The 16,811-nt window shown below is 38.6% G+C and overlaps 1 protein-coding gene across 1 annotated transcript; it reads left to right on the top strand.

Annotated features, from left to right (window-relative positions):
* Positions 1-1,303: 1,303 nt before the first annotated feature.
* Positions 1,304-14,826, top strand: LOC139936685 (heart- and neural crest derivatives-expressed protein 2-like). The gene is made up of 2 exons (XM_071931552.1): positions 1,304-2,645; positions 12,472-14,826. The coding sequence occupies exons 1-2, from the start codon at positions 2,019-2,021 to the stop codon at positions 12,559-12,561; spliced, it is 717 nt and encodes a 238-aa protein (XP_071787653.1). The 5' UTR covers positions 1,304-2,018; the 3' UTR covers positions 12,562-14,826.
* The last annotated feature ends 1,985 nt before the right edge of the window (positions 14,827-16,811 follow it).

Raw genomic sequence — 16,811 nt, 5'->3', positions numbered from 1 at the left:
TCTTGGTGCAAGACGTTTCTCGTTTCCTTTTCACGCACACCGCGGCCAATTCACCTACAGCGCGCGCACCGACTCACCTGACTTATAGTCCACTCACTGCGGGGCGGTGAGTGAACTAAAGTCAGGTGAGCCGGCGCGCGCGCTGTCGGTGAATTGGCCGCGGTGTGCGTGAAAAGGAAACGAGAAACGTCTTGCACCAAGACTACAGAGGGAGCCGTTTCTCACGATGTTTTATACTATCAACCTTTCCCCATTACTCGTTACCAAGTAAGGTTTTAAGCTAATAGTGTCCACTGCCTTTAATACCCATTGCTCTATATAACAATTAGGGGCCTTGGCTTTCGAGTAATTTGGACACATTTTGACGGGGTCTTTATCTTATAACCAAGAAACCGACCAGTCTTACGGCATTGCTCTGTTCAAAGCCATTCATCTCTAGGCTCTGTAGAACACCAACTCCTTATATAGCAATGAAAAGTAAACTTTCAAACCTCACCACCGGTTAGGCCTACTGATACAGGTAGAGTATAAGAAAGATTTCCTTTAATACAGTAAAACAAATGCATAAAAATGTGTTTGACAACTTTCAAATTTTATAATAAATTTGAGTTTCAGACATTAAATGGTGCACACATTCTCAAAATAAAGCACCATGCGGACACCATAGACTGTAGGTTTTAACTTCCTCCCATTGACTGTGTACACATTATTGCTTGTGGGTCATCCCCATCTTTACAATTCCCCATATGGAGGCCTTTTGATTCCCCTTTTTGTTTTGTCCTCGGTCTGAGCATGGAGGTAGGAATACTGAGCAAAGATGCAGTCCAGAAACACCGTCTTTCGAAACTCGATCCGTTTTCCCAAAGAAGCGCAAAAAGAGGTCATTTTATTTGGGTCCATGAAGTTAGCCCTAATTTAGCAAAAAAATAGTTCAATACCATCGAAATAAGATCAAAAGAATATGGTTTCTCGTTGTATTTTCGCATCTGAACAATTACAACAAAACTTTTGCATGCAACTACTATCCACATTCAAGCCCAGGGTCGGTCCATGGTTCACGGCGGGGCTATCGGCCACGAAACGAGACAGCAGAGCACCAGCGTATAGGACTCCGTTTTGCATGCGACTCACTTGGTGCGTGTTAAGTTTATAAACACTTGCTTGTACCATGGTTGTTGGTTGTACAAGGGTGCATAACTTACCATAACATTGACTGTAATGGGAGATACGGCACTAGAGTAAGCAGAAGTGCGAGGGGTATGTACATGACTCGGCATACGGATCGCAGTCGACTGCTGACGAGTCGTGGGTTCCCTGGTTCCCTGGGGCGGTCCAACCCGTCACCGACCCTTAAAGGGGAGGGGTTTAATTCCAAATGAGGCACCACATCATCTCAGGTGAGCACTCTTCGAAGTCACATGACCAGAACTGATTACTGAGATTATCAAACCTGGAATTAACCAACTCTGTCTCCACACACCAAAGTGTCATCATCCACCACAGAGAGGACTTAATTTAGCTTGATAACAATCCAACGTCTTGATCAAAGCCTCCAGTGCCTCCGTCGCACAAGGGTGTTCGGAAAGTTTCGCTACTCCGGGTTCTCTTTTTACGGAGAAGTTGCAGCTCTCTCCTGTTCGCCTCTTCTTGATATTTCTATACCTGACAAGGGCTTTGTTTTTTGTTATCGTTTGCACATAACATCACACAAATCAAGACAGACAAGCTGTTTGACCCTTCTGTAGATTGCCGACTTGCCGGGTTGGCTTAATTGGACGCAACGACTGCGCTGGTATTATACGCGTATCAGATTGCGACTATAGGTGAGTTGTTGAAGAGTGACTTTTTCATCTATGAGTGTGAGTGGCCACTACAGTATTAAATTTCACTACTATTCTGCAAAGCATATTTCTGGGGAAAGTCATCAGGAGGACTTTTTTCTCTTCTTAGAAGGCGAGGTAACTGCTTCAGTATAAAAAGAGAGAAGTTGGCCCGAGTTTGTGGAAAGCATCGTAACTATGAGTATACTGAGTGAATACCCACCCGTGCCTGTGAGCTTGCAACGGTCGCAAGACGAGCATAACATGTACCGTCATAACGGGCACGGTAGATGTCCGTCCATCCCGGAGAACGACCAGGGGTACTTCCACGGACTCCTCCTCAGCCCTGCCGTGGCAGCTACCGGTGAAATGCCGCACGAGTACGGTAGTCCTGTCCAGTCTTACTCGCCATGCTCACACACGTGCCAAGAACAGATCACGGGTAATTGCAACAGCCCTAACTTGGACTGCCAGTCCGGTCCCGGGAACTCATGCGACGAGCGGAGCACTCCCCCAGGCATGCCTGGCCCGCGACGCTTCGGTAAGCGACGGTGCGCTACCAACAGCAACCGTAAGGAGCGACGGCGGACGCTTAGCATAAACTCTGCCTTTTCTGATTTACGAGAATGTATTCCAAATGTGCCGGCAGATACCAAACTGTCCAAGATTAAGACTCTGAGACTAGCTACGAGTTACATTGCATACTTGTCCGAGGTCCTCTCCAAAGACGATGGAATTGGACCGGTGGACGCGGCCAACTTCAAGGCAGAACTTATGAAGATGGAGGACCGTGAAAGAAGGAAGAAAGCTGTAGACCGTGAAACGGTAAGCAAGCCTCAGCCATTTTAGTTGCGAAAACGTAACCCTCCTCCCGACGGCCGGGCTCGCGGCCGTCGGGAGTAGGGTTTCGTTATCGCAACTATAGCCATTCTAGCTCCGATTTTTCGCTCTTAATTATTATGTGTGTTGCACCTTCTTTCTAACTAGATGTTAATCATGCACAAAGAGGATAAAGTTATGTTCAAATAATATTTAAGTATGTATTATTATCTATACTCGCCTTTATACACTATGGACATGATAGATGTGCAAAACCATGTCCAAGTTTAATTAACAAGACGAGAGTACTTTTTTTGGTTTCTTCAAAAATGACAAGTAAACATGATTGAGTGAAGCGCTCGCCAGCTGTGCTCGAGTTTCGAACCCTACTTCCAATGTCCCCTTTCAACCAATAATATCATCAGCCCTGGTCTCGATTTCACAAATCAACACAACTCATCGTAACACAAATTCAGTATTACCGTAAATATGTGTATTGTGACATCACACTTACATGTACTAAATAATTGGGTCTCAAAATTCATCAATTGTAATAACCTATCTTTCTGAAAGTTTGTATATACTCGGCGCCTTGAGTACCTTGTTTGGTAGATACGTGCGCTATACAGGGGTCGAAATTGCCACTAGCCCGCTAGCCCGGGACTACCAGATTTACAGCCGGGCTACTCATTTTTCCAGTTTGATAGCCCGACGGGCTAGTGGAAAAATAATGCAAAAATCATCATCACAAACAATAAAGAACTATGTTATTGGTGTATTGTAAAGTTTGAGCCGTGACGCGAGACATAATGTGTCTTTCGGGCTACCAAAATCTAATCAGGGCTACTAAAAATTATTGGTCACTAGCCCTGCTGACTACCATGGAAATACACTTAATTTCGACCCCTGGCTATATAAGACTTCGATATTAATAATTATACGATTGATTTGCAGTTGAGATCATTCTTAGGTACAGTCCTAGGAAGACTAAATTAGTGAAATTGGCCCCTGAGCAAAAAGCAATATTGAATTCCGGTAAATGCATGGTGGTCATAACAACAAGAAAGCTGGCGACTGAAACCTCAACTTTGTCCTTGCGTAACGTATCCATAACTGAAAAGGGACATGCAGGAGCTCGGTCCAATGAAAACTTACGAACAGCTAACGCCAGTTAAACAAATATAAACGAAGATGTGTGTGGTATTGAAAGATTAAAAGCAGTGGACACTATTGGTAATTGTCAAAGACTAGCCTTCACAGTTGGTGTATCTCAAAATATGCAAAAAATAACAAACCTGTGAAAACTCGAGCTCAATCGGTCATCGAACTGGCGAGATAATAATGAAAGAAAAAACACCCTTGTCACACGAAGTTGTGTGCGTTTAGATGGTTGATTTCGAGACCTCAAGATCTAAACTTGAGGTCTCGAAATCAAATTCGCGGAAAAATATTCCTTCTCGGAAACTACGTCACTTCACAAAATTGTTTTGAGTAATTACCAATAGTGTCCACTCCTTTAAAATTTACTATCATTTTGCCTTTCGAAATTTGCTTTGGAAATGGTATCTCGAGACGGTATCAATCATTAAAATTAAATATCAGCAAGAATATCTTGGGCCTATTTATCATCATGTAAGTGTAGCCTTGTTTGAAACTAAAACTATTCAAAAAAGAAAATCAATAAATAATATTTAAAGGCACCAGACACATCCCAACAAATGCACATAATAACAATTCTTTAAACATTTGGACTAAATTGGTCATCAAAGTTGCAAGAGAGTAATGAAAGAAAAACCTCATTTTTGCACAATTTGGTGTGCTTTAAGATTCCTTAAAACAATATAAAAGACTTCAGGCCTTAAGCCTCTTAAAAAATCAGTAAGAAATTGCCTCTTACCCCCAAACTAAGTTGCTCAGAGGGAGCCGTTTCTCACAAATGTTTTATACTACCAACAGCTCTCCATTGCTTTTTACCAAATACGTTTTTATGCTAACAATTATTTTGAACAGGTACCTATAGTGTCCAGTGCTAAGTCGGCACAAACAAAATAATGTACTCATGATAGTGGAAATGCAAATAAGCAAGATGATGATTTCTAATTTTATTTCTATGAGCACGATGATGGGTGTTATTTCTAACTTCTTATCTTGAGTCTTGAGTAGTGGATCCCTTTGCAGCACAAATTTGGCTAAACTGGGATAGGTTCAAGACGAAGATTGTGTTCTCCTTGTGAGCAATACTTTCGTGAGTTGATTAAAGATGTGCAGAATCAGATAAAGATGTTGTATTCGTCAGACGCCCACAAGTGACTTGAGTGGGAACAAAGATGATTGAACAAATTAGAACAGAATAATTATCTGTCAACACTACTTAAAACCATACGAGTTGATGCGACGTATGACGAAGTCATGACCGTACTTTTTTTTATCACCGCGACGGGTGAAGACCCAGACCCGTGCTTTGGTGAGACAATGACCCACGAGGTGTTGTGGCAAATCACGCTAATTATTACACAGACAGCCGCAAGTATTGAACACGTTTTCCCAAATACTACATCAGGATAAACATCAACCTTTGCCAAGTCTCTGTAGATGCTTCTAAAAAATCTACAAACTCACTGGAAGTCCTAGTTCGACTAGTCAGAGTTCAAGTTAGTGCTGGAGAAATCATCATTTTGACATAGAACAGATAAGAAGGAAAAGAGAGACGTCTCAAGAAATTTGAGTTTTCTATTTTGAAGTCAAACCAGATGTCGGGATTAGACTGCGTAATTTTCGTGTCCCCTATGAACATATGACGCCGGGTGTCTTGTCCTTCACCCTCGACTGTACAAACCGAGTAAATTTGGGTTCCACTTCACCAGGTGACTTCACACAGCTTTAACAAAATGAAATAAAAATTAATCATAGATCTTTTAAACTGTAGGCCTATCTAGAGAGAAAATATATTCAGATAAATTTACTGGCCATGGTTTGTATATCATAGCAAGCTGACTTTGATAACAAGATCTACAATTTCTCCTTGCACAAACAATGAAAACCACACAAAAATAACTATCGAACAGATCTAATAAATGTTCGATTTTGAAATGTAGTATTTGGATAGTTTAACAAAATTGTGATAAACGGCTCCCTCTGAAATAACGTAGTTTTCTAGAAAGAAGTAATTTTCCACGAATTTGATTTCGAGACCTCAAGTTTAGATTTTGAGGTATCTAAATCAAGCATCTTAAGTAACACAATTTTGTGTGACAAGGGTGTTTTTTCTTTCATTATTATCTCGCAACTTCGACGACCAATTGAGCTCAATTTTTCACAGGTTTGTTATTTTAGGCATATGTTGAGATACACCAAGTGAGAAGACTGGTCTTTGACAATTACCAATAGTGTCCAGTGTATTTGAAATATGTTTTCATAATCAGTTATACCTACTTACTAATTTACTAATTAAGTGTCTTTTTATGATAGTAGGGCTGATTATCGGGGAACATTTTGGGGAACTGTGCCTTTGATGATACATGGAGATTGTCACACCTCACACAATTGTCATGAGCTTTTCAGGATAAACAAATATTTTGCTATAGCATCGTCTCAGATTTTAGTTTCAAAGACACAAAAAGAGGTAGATTTTTGAATTCCAAAATGGCGGTGCCGTTGTTTAATAGTCTACCTTTTTTCAGGGGTCATAATAATAATAAAAACAATAATAACAATAATCATTTAATTTTCAATAAAAGCGTCTTACATAAAAATAAAAAATCGAAAACATCTGTGCAGATTTGTTTATATATTTATTAAATATAAACATTAAGCTAAAATAAGAGATATGCAAAATACAGCAAGATTACATTTTTACAATAAGGCCGACACAATTACAAAGAATGAGATTAAAACAACAACACAACAATGAGGTACACCGAAAGAGTCAATCATAGACAATATCTGCGGTGGCCCTTTTGTCAAATATTTTTTTATCAAACTCATTCCACATTCAGACCATAGAGCAAGTCCTTGCTCGATGACCAATTAGCATTGATTTCTTGACGAATCCTTGGCCAATCTTTGTTCGACATCATCAGTTTCTACAACGACACCCTTCATGGAATATAGATGCGTCATCTCACGCCATTTGTTATTGGTGTTACATAATGAAGAATGAAACTAGTAAGAGAGGCGGTGACGGTTTAAATGACGTTTCAAAGAATCCCAAACTTTCACTTATTCTTCAAAAGAACCAACAACAACAACGGAATCTTTCCATGGACGAATAGTGACGGGTATTTTGGAAGGCTCAGAGTCAGATGTAGCCCATGTAGAAACGCGTAGCATGACCAATGACTTGAAAAACAACTCGCAAACTATAATGCGATTTTTTTCTTCTTCGAAAACGTATAGAAATGAAGACCAAGTTTAGTTGAAACATTTTACTCTCGTGATCAATAATTAAGCTTGGTTTAAAACCTGATATATTCGGTTCGGAACAAAACAATAAAGTCAATAATAACATTGAATTTTAAACTTTGATAATATAATGTGTAAGGAATACTTTAAATGTAAAGTATTCTCTTGGGTTTTTAAAAATCATTTAAAATCAACGGCTCATTTGATTTTGTTGAAAACTTTTTATGATTTTGTTTTTCCCCAGTGCGACTGATTATTGGATCTTAAAGATGTTAACTATTAAATTCTCAGATTCAGCAAACAGTTAATTTTTATGGCAAGCAAGATCCAAGTAAAGTACATGTATTTATGTGTCCGTGCTGTGTGAGATGCTGTACGCTTTATATAAAAGACTACTCCACAATGGGCTGCTTGTGTGATCCATTGTGTCCTCATTTGATGTTAGACTTTTGATATTGAGATGTTCCTAATTGCAATGGTGGATCTTCTATCAACAAAGAGACAATCTCATCGCCTATCTGCCGAACAGATATACGTAATTGCAAACAACTTACCAACAACAATTTTGAACATATTCTACTTATTTTTAGTTGACATGTTTGTTTGTTATTGTTAGATAAACTTATTATGTTAGCTTGGTTGGATTTGAACCCGAAACCTTTTGATTGCACGTCCTGAAGTATATTCACTGGACCACGGTTACAACCCAATCGTCACAGCCCAATGACAACATACATCAATACAACTTAAACAGCCCATGGAGGAAGAATTTCTTCCTCCATGAACAGCCGAATCATCAAAAGTAGTGGGGTACACCTGCATTCTAAACAATCCCGATTCTTTTGTAGGCCCTACTGTCCCTTCTATTTGATAGAGGAAGTCTTTCGTTTGTTTCGATGAAATTATGACCATGGATGTCGCAATATCTTTGTCAAATATCTTTTGTCCGTCCATTATTTAATTAGTCTCGAGTTCTATATATAGCAGCCCAAGCACCGAATGTTACAAGGTTTGTTATGTATCCGGTTTGATACGTTACAGAATTGTAAGTTACAGAATGACAAATTAGCTATATAATGACGACTATGTAAACATGTTAGTTTGAGCTCAATTTGTGTGTAAAATTTGGTATCGGACAAAATATTCTCATTTGTCACCTACTGAAACCTGCATGCCTTGCTATGTGATGTTAAACAACATTAGCAGCGGTAAAAAAAAAAAGATGCATGTTTACAGTTTACCTTCCAGGGTTGCAGGATAAACCACGCGGTCGTATCCAAACACACAGCCGGTGTGTTCCCAGTCCACGGTATAATATTTATTGCAGGGCCACTCGGAAGCACATGTTGCCTTTAAATTTCCCCGGCCTGTGCACCTAAACTGACAGGTCTGACCCTAAGCTTATATACAGCTACCGTGTGCGGGGGACTTTGTCTTGTCCCGTCTTTTACACTATTGTCTTGGACCGAGACTTCTTTTACCTGCCGCGGGATAACAAACAAGAGGTCGACCAGAGGTGACGGTAAACGGAACCTGTTCGTCTTTTAATTCTTCTGCTGCTGCTTTTGTTTATGGTGTTTACAGAGACCTTGGCAAAATGGGTACAAGTTCAGGGTGTATTTCTGTCAGCGAAAGGCAAGGGGAGAGTTGCAGCTGGTATTTTTGGTTAGAATTGGCATGCCCGGTATTGCCTATTGTGGTTACGATAGTGACAAAAATAATAAACCTCGATATTGTGTTGGTCTAGAGATATTTGAGTTAGAAGCACACAAATCAATTTAGGAATGAAAACCGAAAGAGGGGTGTCGAGCCAATCATGGAATGTTGACAAACCTCATTTTGGATGATTTTGGTCCCTCTATTCCAAAAAGAATAATCTCATTTATTGTTAGTACATTCGAATATGGTGCTTTGAGAATCATATTAACTAGCTCAGCCAAAACGCAGTGATTGGCTAAGAATTCATTAGCGGTGGAGCATTGGCATACTGCAGTCTTGCCAGATGACGTAGTCATTGTTAGTGATTGGCCATTACTGGTCGAGTTGTCTTTCGAATGTCCATTTACCGGTATCTGACTATAATGTGGCTGAACAAAAGTTATAACGAAGCTGTATTCATTTTAAATGACATCAGCCATAACGCAGTCATTGACCAACAACAGTGAAACATTTGCGCACTGCAACAGCCAGACTGTAGTACATAGCCAGCCATTGGTAGTGATTGGCCATTATTGGTCGAGTTGTCTCTCGAATATCCATTTATCTCATATTAATGTGGCTGAACATAAAATATAGCGGCATACATTGATGCAAATTATGGTGGTACGAGACTGTATTCGTACTAACCGACTCGGCCATAACACAGCCAGTGGAGCATTGACATAATAGTCTAGCCAAAAGGGATATCTTCTTTTATTGACTTAACGGTAGTGGACACTATTGGTAATTGTCAAAGACAAGCCTTCAGAGTTAATGTATCTCAACATATGCATAAAATAACAAACCTGTGAAAATTTGAGCTCAATCGGTTGTCGAACTTGCGAGATAATAATGAAAGAAACAAACACCTTTTTCATACGAAGTTCTGTGCGTTTAGATGGTTGATTTCGAGACCTCAAGTTTACAAGTTCTAAACTTGAGGTCTCGAAATCAAATTCGTGGAAAACAACTTCTTTCTCCAAAACTATGGCACTTCAGAGGGAGCTGTTTCTCACAATGTTTTATACCACCAACCTCTCCCCATTACTTGTCACCAAGAAAGGTTTTATGCTAATAATTATTTTGAGTAATTACCAATAGTGTCCACTGCCTTTAATAATAGCCCATTTCCCTCTCAAAAACATTGGCCTAAACAGCTAATATCAGAAAGGTTGGGCTTGTATCTTTGTTATGATTGATCGTTGTATGATGGATAATCGGTGTAAATGGTATGTTTACACCATAACCATAAACTCTCAACAACATTCTGTCGGTGTTTCCTCGCTACGTGCATAGAGTGAATTCATAATAACGCGGGAAATAATTTCCTCTCGTCTGAAGATCGCTGTTATACAACTAGAATAATAAACACTCTGAGGACTTCTGAAGTGGAGACAAAAACATGTTTCGTCATCAACTCTTGAGACTGTCTAGAAAGAAAGAAGAGAATGTCTGACAACCAGGATAATAAAACTACCATGAGACGTGTATCGAACACAAACTTATAAAACGACCTTTCAAGAAGGCCTACTATGTATTTCCATATTTTGTTTGGTCAACAACATACAAATTATGTACGGGTCGGTATTGCAGACGACATTCAGATTCTGAAAATCATGAAAACCAATCTGTAGACACTTCAAGAACATAAACCGAACAGTTTTCCTTCAAGTGATTGTACTTCAATAATTTACGTAAATCCTTTTAAATTACAAAGAATATTTCTTCATGAATATACTTTACAACAAACGCCAGTAAAACACCAATAGTTTAAGGTGTACGTGTTGGTAGAGCTGACACAGGCTACAGACAGTGTTTGTGTGTGATCAAAAACTAATACACATAAGAAACCTATTAATATTTGAGCATTAAATATGTTGTGTAAAGAACGACCTTTTCTATTTTCAGGTTGTAAAAAGTGAAATCCGCTGTTGCGTTTGTATATGATTTCAGATGCAGCTTATTTTTGACTTCATTATTCAGGGATTTTTAATTATAATACACCCTAGTATGTTGTAATAACACTTATTTCTGTCAACACAATTGGGCACAATTTCATAGAGCTGCTAAGCACACAAATTGGCTTAGCATGACCTTTCTTCCTTCATGAAAACAGGATTACCGACCAAATTTCCATGTGTTGCATATTGCTTGTGATAGGTATTCAGCTGTTGTTTGCTCGTCCTGAATATCACATGGACCTTTGGTTGGTAATCCTGTTTTTATCAATGCCGAAGTTTCATGCTTAGCAATGTGCTTAAGCAGTTCTATTGAATTGGGCCCAGGACATTTTAACACTCTGTGATGTTAATATTGATTCTCTCTTGTGTGTCTATGATTATGTGACAAAGCCCATACATGGTGTCAATTTTAACACAAGTTTCTGCAGTGTATTACACTGCAAAAACTGGATGTTTAACATTCCGTATTCACATCAAGATCCTCCTTTATAAATCACAAGAAAACAGGTACATAATGATATAGCATGTTCCATTTGTTATGAATTCATATTTGCACGTTTGTGAAAGTGACAACTCGGGAAATTAGAATTGATAAGTGGAAATTTGGGGGAAGGAGGTTGGTCTCTATGAAGTAATAGTCTTTGCACGAACTTGAAGTAAAAGTCCCACCCTCTCTATAGCTTCATTCTGTTCCCCACGTTCACATGTACGGATGGTTATACGGTGTGCATGGGATTTTGTATTGTGAGTTCCTCTTACTTGTCATTGTGTCTCTTTTTGCATGTGACTAATTAAATTGGCTTCACAAATTATATCAAACGTTTAATTAACAGAACATGTGAGTGGTTTGTGTTTATCTGGCTTGGTCTTGAAAAGGGAAGGTTTGGATTAAAACTTTTATGGAGATGTTGACAGAAGAATCAACCATAACAATGACTTAATTTAAGCTTATGATGTGTACTTTGCATGAAATACGTCTGTCATTAAATGCACTGGACACTGGACAAAATAATTGTTAGCATAAAAACGTACTTGGTAACTAGCAATGGAGAGCTGTTGATAGTATAAAACATTGTGAGAAACGTCTCCCTCCGAAGAAACGTAGTGTTGAGAGAGGGGTAATTTCTCGCTCAATTATACAAAACTTCAGGCCTGAAGCCTTTTTACATGCATCTGTATGGAAGCACACAAATTTGTGAAACAAGGGTATTTTTGTCTTTCTTATTTTGTTAAAACTTCGATGACCAATTGACCCACAATACTCATAGGTGTGATGTGTTGGGACACACCATTTGAGAATACTGGTCCTTTCCAATTAGGTGTCGATGGCCAGTGTCTTTCACTTAACTTGAGATGTCACTACAGAACATACAAATTATTTTTAAGCCCGCTTCTCCAACAAACGACATATGTTTTTATGTATTGTACAGTTTAGGGTCGAATCTTGCAACTTGTTGCAAATCAGGGGTCAAAGTTTCATAGAAGCTGCTTCACTGAATTTTTTCTTCTTCTAAGCATAAGCAGTTTTCCCACTAACACAGCGGGTAACATAGTACCAGTTTGCGACTTAATAATAACTATAGCGGCAAAAAATCTGATCAATCGTTTTGTACAACAAATCTTTTGAGACATGTTGTGTTTATTTCGGTACAAACAACCATTTAAAGGTTTTAATTGTATATTTGTATTGATAATCTCGGTTTAATGGCAGGTTTTCCAAATTTCTGTTTGAAATATGTTATACTTATGATCCTCTTTATTTATTCTTTCAGACCGAGCCACAACACGCTATCGAAGCCAGGCGTTCACGGGGCAGAACCGGCTGGCCACAACACGTCTGGGCCCTGGAACTACAACGCTAAACACGGCCTAGAAAAATAACTCCGCACCATAGAGCTATATAGCTCTATGCTTCGCACGCTACTTATAGTCATTGCTTCCCCGTTGAACTAGACACGGTAACACTACACCGCGAATTGACCGGCAACGTCGTGGGTGTTTTTGCTCGACCTTACGGCCACAACACTAGAGGAGTGGATCGGTGAAAATTCGCATCTTCGTTCTACTGTTTTGTTGGTGATGATCATTCGCAGTGGATATAATGGACGCAGATCGCCATTGAAGTTATATAAAGAAATATACAAATGAAGAGGACAAGATATCCCCTACACATGGTGCTACCCTCGCCTAACTTCAGCACTCCAAAAACTGTCTTTAAGTTGTTATTTTGTATTGACTTTTTTCTTTTTTTTTCGACCATTACGAATCACTTGTATCAGCTAATTTGCAATTTTTGAACTTAAGTAAGTTTCTCGGTAACGAGTCGTAACAATTGTATCAAGTGAGATTCTCGTACTAGATATTACAATACGTCTCAAGCTCAGGCCAAAGGTACTCCACGGAGCCAATGAATGCGACTGCCTCAATGCCCCCTGGTCATCCATTACCTTGGTGCTTTTGAAATGCTTCAGTATAGAAACTTACATTTTCCTCGTATAGGGCATGCCCTCTAATAGAGGAGAAAACGCCTTGGTGCCCTTGCCCTTCCAAATACGAGGCACACATGCCTGCAAGCTGTGTTTATTTGGGAAAACATTTGCTTGTTTAAAAGGAAAGTTCTTGGCGTAAATTTGTGACAGCGAGCTTATAATTTCACAGATTCAAGAGATAACGGTTATTAATTTTTAGCAAGATATAACCAAAGTGTCAATTTATATCGTGCCACTTTCATCGCCGTGCGGTTCCCTGCATGCACGGTCTTAATAACTCAATACTATTGGATGGCACCAGACTATTTTTTCTACTCAGCCTCACTTTGGTTTACGTCCATTTAAAGCTTCATGACAACATGGCTGCCCTTAATATTCAAATGATAATTGCGAACCCTTCCGCCTTGTCGAGTTAATGGGGATTGTACAAATTATGTAAGAACAGTTAACTTATTCTTTTCGATTTATGTTTGTGCCAAATTATTACGTGTTAAGATATTTTCGTTCAGGGTTGTATGTGAATTATAATGTTAAGATTGGTCTGCAGGTATCTTGCTCCAACTACTCATTGCCGAAGATCATTATACTTTGTAAATATTGTATATTATAGTTATGAACTTATGAGTATGGTCACAATAATATTGCAAACTGTACCTATTATGTATTTCCAGTACACAAACCGCTCAAAGTGCCACACGAGGCGAAAAACAGGCAACCAACCAATAACAGTCAATCTCCAGGAAGAAAATGCATTCAAATTTCAATGTTCATACATGTTTCTTGCTGATCGTAAGACACTGTTCGAAAAGTTTGGCCAACGTGTCATGCAGCATGCACTAACGTACAGTTGCCTCCAAGTTGCCTGTAAAAGTTGCCTCGTGAGACAAGGCCTTATATAGCTAAGACGTCATCGGCAATTAATTTGCACCTGCCAATAACTTATGAGAAAGTCTTGAATAAAACGATGAGTGAATGTGAACAAGAAAACCTTTCAAGTTGGAATCAATTTCACATAAACTGTAATTTAAAGGCAGTGGACACTATTGGTAATTACTCAAAATAATAATCGTCATATAACCTTTCTTGATTGCGAGTAATGGGGAGAGGTTGATGGTATGAAACATTGTGAGAAACAGCTCCCTCTAAAGTGATGTAGTTTTCGAGAAAGAAGTAATTTTTCACGAATTTGATTTCGAGACCTCAAGTTTAGAATTTGAGGTCTCGAAATCAAGCATCAGAAAGCACACAACTTCGTGAGACAAGGGTGTTTTTTCTGTCATTATTATCTCGCAACTTCGACGACCGATTGAGCTCAAATTTTCACAGGTTTGTTATTTTATGCATATGTTGAGATACACTAACTGTGAAAACTAGTCTTTGACAATTACCAATAGTGTCCACTGTCTTTAATCGTTTGTTGTTGTGTGTTACATTTCAAACCCGAGGAAGATAAATATGAAGTTTACCCTGGGCACGATATTTGCAAATAAATACAGAAAACAAAATATCAAACTTTCACTGATTTGTTCTCATGAATGAATTTATTATAAAGAAAATACAACAAACACTTGTTTGAAGAACGCGAAGATGTAAATTATGTATAACTGTTTAAACTGGAAAGTGAAGGCTCGAAGAATCTTAAGGAAAAATAACTCGAGGATTTGGCTCATTTTGTGTGGTTCCGATTCTATTTCTGAAACCGTATACAAAATACGTAAGTTCATATTACACTTAATAATTCCACAATGTTTGAGTCTTCTCTAAATTCTATTTATTCCATCAAACATGACTATTTTGATCTTGAGATGAGCATCACAATCAAACATTAACCAGGGGAAATATAGTGTCGGGAATCAACTCCGAAAACGTATTCAATAAGTGTGCCTTATGGCAACATCGTTATCAATAACGAAGTTAAGCACATGTTCCCTATTGGAGGATTATTTCAAAAAGGAAAAAACGTATAGTTGCCTATTTTAAGACAGGAATTGGTTACCTCTTTTTCTTTTTAGTAAATATTATTATTACAACTATACACAGTGAATTGAAATATACGAGACCACCCGATTTGTTCAGTTCTGACTTTTACTGGCCCGACGCTAAAATCACTAGCCCAGGGCCTGTGGTCCAATGTAAAATCTGAGCCTTGAACTATCGCTCCTCTGTTCTCCCCATGATTTTATTTGAATCTCGCAACGTAGGAAAACTACCTGTATATTTTCTTTCATCTCCATCATATGTACTTGTAATATATCTTGAATCAATGAGTCCCAAGAGATATTAATAACTGGGTGCGAATCTATTTTTCACAGACAATAGCGTATACACCAAGCTAGTTATGAGCAACTGATGAAATATGGCAACTAAACGATAACCATTCGAAAACCAAGCTGTAGAGTGTTGATCTTTAAAAAGTTCGGGTTTAGAAAGGCACTTTGCATTCAAATCTTTAAAAATATTATTGTTTGGTATGTATTTCTGACTCTTTATCCTTGTCAAAGGTTGTTCGTTCGCAATACACACAGTGTTCAGTAATTTGTGAGATAGGGGGTATCTGACGGACAATCGGCGGATATCAGCCCGCCACTTTGTAGAGTCAAAATTTAGTTTATGCTGCTAAATCACGCACTATGTGCTGTTATGAATTAAAAACAAAACAAAAAAAACACAAAATGTTCTTAGATTTACAGTAAAATTAAAAGTTAAAGATAATGATGATATAGAAAGCTTCCGTTAAAGGAACACGTTGCCTTGGATCGGTCGAGTTGGTCCTTGAATAGCGTTCTTTAACCGTTTGTTATAAAATCGATATGGTTAGAAAGATGTTGCAAAAGTAGAATACAATGATCTACAAAAAATATGCCTCGAAATTGCACGGTTTTCTTTTTACCTCGTCGACTAACACGGTCGGCCATTTATGGGAGTCAACCGTGTTAGTTCGCGACGTAGAATGAAAACCGTGAAATTTTGAGTGATACTTGTGTGGATCATTGTATTCTACTTTTAAAACATCTTGCTATTTCATAACAAACGGTTTCAAACGCTTTTTATAGACAAACTCGTCCGATCCAAGGCAACGTGTCCCTTTAAAATATTACTTGATGAGGGGGGAAACTCATCATGGGTGTGGATGTGCTGTATACATTCGAGAAATGAGTAAAACAATTTTCTAGAAAAAAATTCTCTCAGTGATACCAACATTATTTTAGCATGTAGGCCTACAACGGATTAGCTCGACTCATCCTGAAAACATTGCTCTGTGTTTTTCCTCAAAAACTTGACAACTGATACAGATAAAAAATATAACGTACATCTTCATCACAGTAGGGATTCATGTCATGGCCAAAAGCTTGATATAAAAGGGTATAGCGAAACGTCTGGTTACTCTCTTCCAACTCTTGCAGAGCCCAGACATGAAATGGTAAATCCCTGCATCATTTCGTTCGGGAGAAACACAATGAGAAGAACTCGCATTAATTGAGTTTTCCTCTTCGAGAATATACATAAAAATTGGGTCTAAACTTAAAAGCAGACCGCAGTGGTTTTATGAGGATCAGTGAATATCTCGAAACCTTGAGACAATTCTTATTGTTCTCATCTTATTATTTTACGGGCAGTTCTCG

The sequence above is a fragment of the Asterias amurensis genome, chromosome 4 (assembly GCF_032118995.1).
Source record: "Asterias amurensis chromosome 4, ASM3211899v1".
Taxonomy (NCBI): Eukaryota; Metazoa; Echinodermata; class Asteroidea; order Forcipulatida; family Asteriidae; genus Asterias; species Asterias amurensis.
The sequence above is the reverse complement of the archived record's forward strand: the minus strand, read 5'-3'. Positions and strand labels throughout refer to the sequence as shown.

Excerpts from the sequence above, each read along its gene's own strand:
- LOC139936685 (XM_071931552.1), top strand. The coding sequence starts at position 2,019 with ATGAGTATACTGAGTGAATACCCACCCGTGCCTGTGAGCTTGCAACGG. Across the intron at positions 2,646-12,471 it reads AAGCTGTAGACCGTGAAACG|ACCGAGCCACAACACGCTAT; the intron begins GTAAGCAAGCCT and ends TTATTCTTTCAG.